This window comes from Corvus hawaiiensis, chromosome 3, assembly GCF_020740725.1.
Source record: "Corvus hawaiiensis isolate bCorHaw1 chromosome 3, bCorHaw1.pri.cur, whole genome shotgun sequence".
Classification (NCBI taxonomy): domain Eukaryota; kingdom Metazoa; phylum Chordata; class Aves; order Passeriformes; family Corvidae; genus Corvus; species Corvus hawaiiensis.
The window spans coordinates 65,496,201-65,507,023 of record NC_063215.1 but is presented as its reverse complement, the minus strand read 5'-3'; the positions used below and the strand labels follow the sequence as shown (position 1 = coordinate 65,507,023).

General features: G+C 48.7%; 1 protein-coding gene across 1 annotated transcript; it reads right to left on the bottom strand.

Annotated features, from left to right (window-relative positions):
- Positions 1-6,319: 6,319 nt before the first annotated feature.
- CITED2 (Cbp/p300 interacting transactivator with Glu/Asp rich carboxy-terminal domain 2) lies at positions 6,320-9,288 on the bottom strand. Its single transcript, XM_048299317.1, has 2 exons — positions 8,986-9,288; positions 6,320-8,354 (listed from the first exon to the last, which is right to left on the bottom strand). Exon 2 carries the CDS (start codon positions 8,345-8,347, stop codon positions 7,625-7,627), a length of 723 nt encoding a protein of 240 aa, XP_048155274.1. The 5' UTR covers positions 8,348-8,354; positions 8,986-9,288; the 3' UTR covers positions 6,320-7,624.
- Between the last annotated feature and the right edge of the window lie 1,535 nt (positions 9,289-10,823).

Sequence of the window (10,823 nt, the reverse complement as noted above, 5' to 3'; positions counted from 1 at the left end):
GTAAGAGCTGGAGAGATCTGAAGGAAAGGCAAGGAAGAAAAGTAGTCTCCTTTCCTTCCTTAGGCCAAAATACTAAGAGATCAGCTTTGGAATTTAGAAATGCTCTGCTTCACTGGTTCCTGTGAAGCCAATCTTGCCCTTTAAACACAGACCTTGGTAACAGAGCTTGGGGGAAAACAACACAGTCCTCTAATAAAGGACTTCATTGCTTGTAATGTTTACATGTAAAACAAAACCATGTCAAAAAGACCCCTGGACTAAGAGGTTTGGGCTAGAGGAATCAGTTGAGTTGAGTAGCTGTGTGTATTAATCTAATTTTTGTGAATGCATCGTGGAATTGCCAAGCTGCAATTCTTGCATTAGGTAAAAACTCTACTTCATAAGCATCCATCACTATTCATTCTGACTACATTCATTCAGTTAAAATGTATACGATAAATCAAATTAAAAGGCTGCTCTTTGAAATACTTTAATCAATAAGACAGGCAGGGCTTCAGCTACACCTAGCTACAAGCTCCCAGTACTGCAGCCTCTCCGCAGCACTGACAGTGAGGCTTTATCTGTCATGGTAAGTAACTACTCCACTGCTTCAATACATAAACTGTGAATTGATACTAAGCATCTCCAAGTAAGCATCAACAACTGAAACAGCTCCTTGCAAAAATCTGTGTGATTATCTGTGCATTGGCATCCTTCATGTAAAGTGCTTAATTAAAATGTCAGGCAAGGTTCTCAAAAGGTGACAGCTCAGACAGAGACCAGGAAGTGAGGCGATGGGATGGCAGGCTGCCCTGCAGAGCCAGGGACGGGGCAAGATGCCTGTCAGAGGTTGCTCCTCTCCTTATAGGGCAAAGTCACACACAAGGTGACTTGTGACAGACCAGTTGTCACCCTCTCTTACCATCCCAGGGCACAGCTGCAATAATGCACCACACTGGCTGACTGTGCATCCCAAAGCAAACATGCTGCTGCCCCAAGTATTTTCAATGGTTACATTTGTCGTGATTAAACCAGAGTGAGGATATGAGGCAGTACAAGGACTGTGGTGCTTCCTGGCCACTGAAAGAGTCCCACCAGATGAAGATGAGATAGTGTATTAAAAGGGGTTTAAGAAGAGAGAAGGTGGTTTTTAGAAGCAGGACTGAGCACAGGCTTCAAGTCTGTGTTTTGGCTTCAACGGTTTCCACGTGACTAGTGATGGGAATGGGACTGCTCCCTACTTGCATTCCAGCAGCAGGGACACATATCCCAACGTCCATGCCCAAGGGCAGAGAAGCAGGTGCTCAGAACTGCAGACTTCATTGGCTCCATCCAACAGCAGCTTTGCTCACTTGCACTCACCAAAGAAAATTCAGGCTTTCCTTGTAAATAATTGTCCGTGAAGAAGGTTAACACCTCATGTTTTCTTGAGTTCTCCACTTTTCTGGCACACAGTGTTGTGCCCCATCAACACGCAAAACCAACCTGTCCCAACCACTCCACTGATAGGCACCTGTTCACAGCATGTGGTTAAGGATTTACTGGTCTTCAAACCTTTTCCCTAAAACTTTCTCTGTGATGATCACTAATTTTTTTTCTGCCTGCTACTTAGAAAGAGTTTCTGTTCATCCCCATACCTGTGTTTGAACCTTGCCCTTCATCTCCTTGTTGGATCACACACTAGCCTTAGTGCAACCTGCTGATAAGCAACCCAAAATATAACTATATAACCCTTAAAATCCTATAAGCAATCCTAAAATATAACTATTTAGTTTCTGTACAAAACAGATGTGTGCAGAATCTTGGTGTCTTTTACCATAATTGGAAAATCCTAGGAATTAATTTCTGTCTTCAAGTACATACTCTACTTCATACAAAGTTGATGGAGGACATACAACTGTATGAGGTTTGTAGGCAGAGATAATATCACTTATTAGACCAAATAATGTACCTTGAAGTAAATAGAAGAGATTTTGAGTACCAAGCCTTTAAATACTTATCCTGGCAGGGAGAGAGAGTGAAATCTGAAATACTCTGTGTTACTTGTGTTTGAATAGCAGCAGATAAGACATTTTATATACTTTCAGAAATTTTCCCCTCTCCTGCACAGTGCACTAATGCTAGCAAAGCAGCCTGCCCTAGGAAACTCACAGGGCAATTCTTAGGAGGCTCTTTGTTAAAATGGCCTCAGTTTCTTATTTCAACGAGTGTATGCTGAGTAATTAGCTTTTGAGCTTAGGAAATGCTTTGTACTCAAACTAATAACTTCAGCCACAGTTTTGGGAACTTGACAATTCTGAAAGTTTCTTTTATTCTACCTTATTCCTTATAAAATAGGTAATATGTTGCCAAATGAACACTCCAATAGAGAGAGATAACAAAATGGCCCAGTGAAAGAAAAAGGTGTGAAAAGTGGTTAGCATTTCATGATAAGGTGGAAAAGGTGGAAAATGTTTTGCTTCTTTTTAATATGGTAAATAAGTATTTCAAAATCTGTTTCAGGCCTGTGATCAAATTGGCCCTCTGTAATTTTTTAAGAGGGGGAAAGGCACAGCAGATGGAGAGGGACTGAACCAACTCTATTAAAAACCTGGTGTTGCAATTTTTTTCTAAAATGAGGCAAAGAGAATAACAGAGAACTTACCATAACAGCAGCTCGTCTGTTCAGACATTTGATGTATTTTGTTATTGTTGCAGTTACTGAGACTCAGTTTTATCTTGCGCGTGAGCACAATAGTGACACCATATTGAAATGTGTAAATATATTTTCATAAACTATGTAAAACACCTCCTCTGTACTGACAAAATGATGCACTTAGAACACATGAAATCCTGATAAAATGCTGCTGCCTTGGGTTCCAAACTCCTCTGATTCCTCATCTGAGTTTTATTGCACATGCAGTGTTATCTGACAAATATATCTGCCAGACTATTTAAAAAATACTTTGTCTTATCATTTGAACAGCTCCTGTCAATGTTACCTAGTCCTTGTTCACCCTGCTATCCCTATGAGTGATGATACAGAAATAGATGAGGTTAAGGACGGTGTGTGTAGCCCAGATCTGTAACACTGGCATTTCTTATTTCTGTCTGCAGTAAACCCGCAGTATTTTTGAAGAAATGAAGGCTTCAAAAAGGACAGTTGTAGGGTCAGGGACAAGAATTGCTTTTTCTGACTTAATTTCCCTCCCCTCAATGCCTGTGCCCCCCTGATCTTCCTGGGGTTTCTGATACAAGGATGTATTGCCCCCTTGGGTACCAGCTCACATGTTAAGCCCTGGTGTGCCACACAGTCGGGAGGGAGCAGAGGCGGAGGGCAGGAGGAACAGGGTAGCAACAAGGTGGGAATAGGATGACTTCTATAGCCAGACATTGATGCAGAAGTCACGTATGCCCTGACGAACTACTTCTGTGGGGCCCCCCACACACCAGCCTTTGGCTGAACACCAGCGATCCACAGGGCTTTGTATCCAACCGAGTGTGGAAAACACCTCCCTGGGGAAAAAGTAAAAAAAAAAAGAAGAGTGACTAAAAAATGAAACAAATGAAAGGAACTCCGCCAATCCAGATGTTGGAATTTTCCAATCCCCCTAGCAAGACAAGATAAGAAGGGGATAATCCTTGTTTATATAACTTTTTTTTTTTTTTTTTTTTTTAAAATAAGACCTGAGACCAACAGGCATGTTTTCACAAGGTTTGTGTGCTTCTGTAAATCCACGCCGAGAAATTTCTGGAGAGTCCGCACCCCGCTCGGGCCGGGCACTGGGCAGGGCCGCCGTCTGCGGGCACGGCTCTCCATCCACGGCCCTTCCCGGCACGGCGCTCCCGGCACGGCTCTCCAGGGGTCCCTCGGGCAGAGCAGTGACGAGCACTGGGCCTGCTGCCCTGGCTGAGAGCCGTGCCCCTCCTGTGCCCCCGGCACGCCTCGTTGCGGGCCCCTGGCCCCGCGCAGCCCCTCGCCGCGGCGAGGACGGAGGTTCCCGGCACGGGGCGGCTCTCGGCCCCGCGCCCCCCGCGCCCTCAGCGGGCCGGCGGCACAGAGCGCGGCTGCCACCGGGGGGCGCCCTGGCGCCGCGGCCGCCCCGCGCAGGTGGCTGAGGGGCCGGGCCGGGCCGGGCCGGGGCTCCCGCAGCGCCCACGGCCCCCGCGGGCAGTGGCCGAGCCCCTCGGTGGGCGGGCAGCTGCCCCTCCTGCGGCCTCCAGCACAGTGCCCACCCGTGAATTCTTGACTCCCGGGGAAAAAGGATGAGGACTGCGCTAATCGGCGCCTAATTTCCCACCGAGCGCACGTTGCGTGGCGGGCCGGCTTAGGGCTGACCTCCCTTCCAAATAAAGCAGCGCGTCTATTTATGGCCGTGGCTTAAAGAGGAGCAGATCTCATGTACCATGTTGGAAGTTCTTGAAAAACAGCCAAAGTACAAAGGTCAAGTTTCCTGTACTGACAGCAACTTAGCGGGACGCGAGACGGCAGTGTCCTTCGTGAGGAGCTGGAGAACTGGGTCGCTGTGCATCCTTCACTAATCGCTGGGTTCCAATAATAAATTACTTCAGTCTATTTCAAAGCAGTGTGGAGGACAGAGAGAATCTGCTTTAAAGCCTGTTACTGCCTCAGCTATGGGGCCAGTGGGAGCATTGCCAAGGGGTTCGTGTTGGCAAGATGAGGGTCAGGCCCCCAATATTGCTCAGTAGATGATATAATGAATAAAAAAATACACACTTGTGCTATCCATTGGGATCTGACTCTTCATTAGAAATTAAGGGACAAGGCAGACGATATGATTGTTTGGCAAATTTCCCCAGGGTCTGCTTTTAGGAAATCATAAACCCCCTTGGCGATGCCTTGCCCAAAGCCAGTGCTTTCAGTAGCTGCTGTTACTCAGAGGCAGCAGCTCTCAGTTTTACATGGAGTTGTATGCAAATAGACTCTACCAGTGTGCCCATGGAACTGCCTACTCTTGGAAAAGCTTGCATGGAAGGATTTAATGTTGACAGACATAAGTAGTGATGTCTCAAGTGTGAAGAATCTGTTGTTTAACCAACTTTATGAAGCAAAAGTGCCTATCATTAAAGTGAGAGTATTCCCTTTGGTTTTAGAAGATCATCGAGGCTTTAAACATCTATGCAATTTGGTATGCACATAATTTGATAGTCTGTTTTACAAGAAGTTGATTAGAATCAGAAAAATCACCCTCCCTAACTCCCGCAGAAGAGGGCAATGAAACGTGCGCAGATCAAACAGCCTTAAAATGGAAAAAGGATTTATATAGTGGCAAATTGGGCAATGGCTCTTAAAACTACAGCTGTATTCTTCTAAACACTCTTTTACGTTATTGGTGAGTTGGTAAGTTATGATTTACTGTCATTTGATGTAAAATTTACTGTCACAAAACATTAGCAACCACTGGCTGAAATCAGAAGGCTGCTTTTTTAAAATTCTTGGTATTGAGAGTTTTCTAGGCATGGACTGTCACTGCCTGCAGAGTGCATTTAGTTACCTGTTTTCCCCAGAAGCATAAACTTCCTTCTTTCTACCTCTGCTAATACTTTAATATTTACTTGATTTTTTTTTTTTTACATTCATAAACATGTTAGCTGCTTTGTGTCTGTAAGGCAAAGAAGGCCAAGTATCACTTTTCTTACCAGCTGGGACAGTCTTAGTAATCAGTTTAATTTCCCAGCTTGATTTAAAACACTGCTATTTACACTCCCATTGTGTGGTGATATCCTCCTGTTTACATGACCAGGTTTAACATTTAACTACATCCACCATGCTGTTTTTCTTCCTAATTCAGAAGACATGGATTAAAAAGTAAGCAAAAAGAAAGCTCGGTAGTACGTCTCCTCTATCAAACTTGGGAAGCATGGCTAAACAGGATTACATGTATTATTAGGGTCTTGATCCCACAGCCCTCACCGACCGAGTAACTTGTGCAGGAGCTTTGCCAAAGGCCGAGTGAGGGCAGAAGGCAGCAACAGTTGGCACTAAATGTCAGCTGCCTTAAAATAATGGGCATTTTTCTCCAAAATATTTTAAGTAGACCTGTATGGATTTGTGTCAGCGGCTTCAGTTGGTAGCAGTTTCTGGGAGACAGGGGTCAGAGATGTCCCACTGAGGAATATTTCAAGGATATATTCCCCTTCTCCTAAGTCACTGGAAATGAAATGAAATCGGTTCCGGTGTCACACAGATCTGGATTGATGCAGCAATCTCCTGTGTTAACCCTGTGAGGTGAGAGGCAGAGGGTGACATCCACCACCCTCCCTTCCCATGTTACAAATACTTTTTACATAGGTCTTCCAGGTGAGATAATGAATATACAAAAGAACAAAGTCTACTATATAAATGAAAGCAGATTTATAAAATTACAAGTTTAATAGATAAATATAATAAATACTTTATGCATCATAACTCTGGACAACTACATTTAAAGCAAGTATGTTGGCAAGTCACAAAAAAAGTTGCGCTCTTGGCAACTTTATTTTTCAGAAAACCACACTGACAGGCATATTACAATGTAACGCATGAGGCTTTATGCTGTAAGTATGCTCAAATCCCGCTCATCTACCGAGTTCACCATGACATATATATGGGTGTAGTGTATTTTCTATTTTGGAATGTCTTTTTGCACACCAACACGGTTGTACAGATAGATGTTCCACTTACCAGGGACAGTGGGGAAGAGTTTTGAAGAAAAATACTGGTAAAATGACTTCTAGAAAAACTAAAGCATTTCGTAACTTTTTATTGACATTGGCAAATTAAAATAGAATAAATTAACAATATTTTCTCAAAAAAATGTTTTGTACAAAAATACTGTCAAAATTTCCTGAAAAGCTTTCAACACAGTAGTATCTTTTCACGTACTGAATAAACTATATTAGCACAGTGTCAAAACGCTGAAGACAGAAACAAAAAAAAAAAAAAAAAAAAAAAAAAAAAAAAAAAAAAAATCTGTGAATGTTTGCCACTAGTCAACATTCCATCCACACCATATTATTGTCTGTACATATGGGGGAGGGGGAATGGGTAGCAGACTTTTTAAGTAACAGTATTACTTTTCCTGATCTGGAAAGGTTTGGCCCAAATCTGTTAAGCTTCCAGTTTAGAGTATTCAGAAAAAAAAAAAAAATTAAGTCTGCACTGCAATGCATAGTTAAAAATTAAGCAAGATGGCAGCTTTTGTGCAGTAGTATCTGCCCTTCAAAGTTCATGCAACCAACTAATGCAATTTTTTTCCCTGTTCACTCAGAATTTGAATGCAGTTCAAGTCATTGGAAATCATCGTTTACAAAATCCACAAGATTAAGCAATTTGCCAAGATTAATATCTAACAGTTCGGCACTGTGGGATAATTATGGGCACGTTACTGCGAGGAAATTAAGAGAGGGAGGTCGGGAGGGGGGCAACCAACATAAAAAGGCAGAGTTCGCTAGATATTATTACTACAGGAGGGAAGGTGAGTGACAAAGCTACAAAAAGAAAAAAAAAGGTGGCAGCGATTTAAAAAAAAAAAAAATTATACAAGCGCATAGTTGACTCTGCTTTCCAGATTCTCACCTTTTCAAGCCCTGAAAAGTGAGACACCGTGTCTAGGGGAATGTTTTCATTCGCACCGATAAAAGTCCTTTGTTTGTTTTAAATGAATCAGCAGCTCACCCTGCTGGGCTGCTGTTTGCAAACGAAGTCTGTCATGAAGTCAAACTCGTTCTGTCCCAACCACAGCTCGGGAAGCTCCTTGATGCGATCCAGCCCCATTTCGATGACTAAGGACATGAGGACCTCCTCGTCGATGAAGTCCGTGTCTATGACATTGGGCGGCAGCATTGCCGCGGGGACGTGGGGGACGGCGGGCGGCAAGCCGCTGCCGCCGCCGCCGCCGTGCTTGGGGTTGCAGTCCCTGAAATGCTGCTGGCTGCCGCCGTTCAGCTGGTGGCTGCCGGGGTGCAAGTCCGGCATGTAGTGGCTGTGGGGGTAGGGGTGGTGGCTGAAGTACTGGTTATTCAGCTTCTGGAGCTGCATGCTGGCGCTCAGCTGCCCTCCCGGGCTGGCGACGGGGGGGGCCATGAACTGGGAGCCGCTGAAGCGGGCGGGGGGCGGCATGCTGCCGGCCGGGTGCCCTCCGCTCACGCTGCCCGGCCCCATGGCGTGCCTCACCCCGCTGCTCGCGTTCATACTCCCAGCTCCGTAATGTATATGGTCGCCCATCAGGGCGCTGAAGGCGTGCTGCTGCGGCGGCTGCTGCTGCTGGTGGTGGTGATGGGGGGTGGGAAACTGCCCCATGCCCATCCGATGCGCAGGGTGGTGGTGGAGCCCGCCGGATCCGTCGGGGAATCGTCCGTGGTTCATGGCCATCATGTGGTCTGCCATGGCTCACCTGGAAAGTTAGCGTGTGAATACATTAGGAAAATACACCCTCCTCGGACATCCAGCCGCCCTCTCCCGGACCAGCTGCATCTGCCTGGCCCTGACAGAAATTACTTCGCTGGTCCTGCAGTCCTCTCTCCTTCCCGGTGGAGGGAAAAAAAAAATTCCTAAAATTTACAGTGTACTACTCCACCATGGAGTACAAAGGGAAAAATAAAAAGGGAGCCCGTGGAACGAAAATCCCGATCCCCTCCGCTAATCCGGCGGGCAGCACGTCTTCCCACTCCAAGTCGCGCATACCTATCGGCGGGGAGCGTCGCATTCGGCCACCGCCGCCGCCTCCCCGCACGCTCCGGAGGCGCCCAAGCCCCCCGGCTTCGCCCGCGAAGGCAGCGGATTCCCACGGCACTCTCACTAACTTGCGGGGAACAAGCAAAGAATTGGCAAGTCCCACCTAGCCGCTGTCAGCAACTTTTGGAATTAAGTCTCAATTATTTTGGTAAGAATACGGTAATGCATAGATAAGGACGTGAAGCCAGGCAGCTGAGAAACACCTTTCCTCGCGTGTTTATACAGTCACGTTTTCCCTGTTGCACACAAAAGGGACAGCCGGCACCAGCCACGAGAACCGCCGCACTCACCTCCCGGCTTCTTTCTTCTTCTCCTTCAAAGGTGGCGGTGGAATCAAGTCAGCGAGAGTCACCCAGCATAGAGAGGGCTTCTCCGGCTCCCTCTCCCCGGCGCTGACGTGACCGGCGCCGCGATCGCTGCCGCAGCCCCGGAGCTGGTTCTCGCCCCTCCGCGAGGCGCATCGGCACTTGCCAACAATGAGCTGTGTTCCTTACACGGCTTTGGCCGCGGCTAATATAGGATTTCAGAAGGGAGGAGCAAAACCCTTACAGGCAACCAGAAGTAAAACCTGGAGCAAGCGGGGCGGGGGGGGAGGGGGGGGGGGGGAAGGGAGGGGAAGGGGGGGAGAAGAAAAGGAAAAAAAAAACCCCAAACACCCAACACCCAACGCGCGCGCGCAGGCAGCGGGGCACACGCGTGTACGGAGACACGCGGGAAAGGGCCAGGCGGGTCGGGAAGGCACCCGCGCACCCCGTGCTCAGCGCCTCCCCCGGGAACAAAGCGGGGCTCCACGGCGGGGCGGCAGGAGCGGCACCCCGCGCACCCCGTGGCCGCTCTCCCGCCGCCCATGGCCCCGTCCGGCCCCGCGCCCGGGCATCGCCGCTGCCCCTTCCGCCCCGTCCGCTCGTGTCGCTGCAGCGCGGCGGCCGCCGACACGCGTGGGGTGAGCGCTCCAGCAGCGCTGCCCGGGCAGGGCGAGGTCCGTCCCTCCGGCGCCGCCGCGGTGCAGGTGCCCGGATCCGCCGGCGTGAGGCCCCAGAACCCGCGTGGGCGTTCTTGGGGCCGGCCCCTCTCCCGGAGGCGAGATCCGAAATCCACCTTTTTCCACAAACACGGGCGCCGCATGCGGGAGGTGTGTGTGGGGATACCGGCACGCTCCCCACTTCCCACGTCCTTCCATCTCTTGTTTTTTCCCCACTGCACCCGCGCTGTGCAGGACGAGTGCCCACCCACTCTTGCCCTTGGCCGGTGTGGTGGGGTTTATTACCGTTATTTACGATTGTTTTCATTGGAATGGCAAAGAAAAACAGAACATGCGGAGTGCGGGTGGGCACACGCTTTGCACGGGCAATCGCCCTGGCTGGGCACGTCCCCTGTCGCTCCCCCTGCCCGGCAGAGCCCTGACTCGCTGCACAGTCCCGGCAAGGGCCATGCGTATCCAAGCCGTCCCCCACCCGCGAGGCCGGCGCTCCTGCCTTTTGCTCCAGGATCCACCAGCTCCTCTCTGAAGGGCAGCCATGCTGAAGTAGCAGGGAAGATCTGAGGGGTTGGGGGAAGCATGCCACAGGGAAGTGCTGGATGGTGGCCCACTTTTCCACAGTGCTTTTGCCTGGCTTTCTTCTTCCCGTGTTTGTTTTTCTTCTTTTAGCCATCTACAGGCACACAGAGAGTGACAGTGGTAGGCAGGACACTCCCCCCCACCCCCGGCACAAAGAATTGTGAATTTGAGGTCAAAGCGGCCATCACGTAGGCTGGGATGGGATTTCTCCTCCTCCATGTGGTTTGCAAGGATGCACCACAGTGCAGGAGTACCTCCCTGGGGAGGCACAGGTGAGGGCAAATGGGATGCTTCAAGAGGCTGTCCATGTGGCAGCCGTCTTGTCCCCTTTTGGGTGGGCCAGGTTCTTGGCTACAGTGACTTATGAAACCAAAAGGATGGTTAGCTCTGCCTTGTCTCTCCTTGGGATGGAGGCAGAGCTGGGATGCACTGAGGTGTGATGCATGAATGTCTCTTTGTGGCTGGTGCAATCCTTTAGCAAAGCCACATGGGCAGGTGGCAGTGGTTGGGCACACATGGGATGCCAGGAAAATACCTGGCTGACATCCCAGCTGTGAGGAACAACAGGGG

What these genes read in the sequence shown, in the direction of transcription:
- CITED2 (XM_048299317.1), bottom strand. Translation starts at nt 8,347, where the DNA reads ATGGCAGACCACATGATGGCCATGAACCACGGACGATTCCCCGACGGA.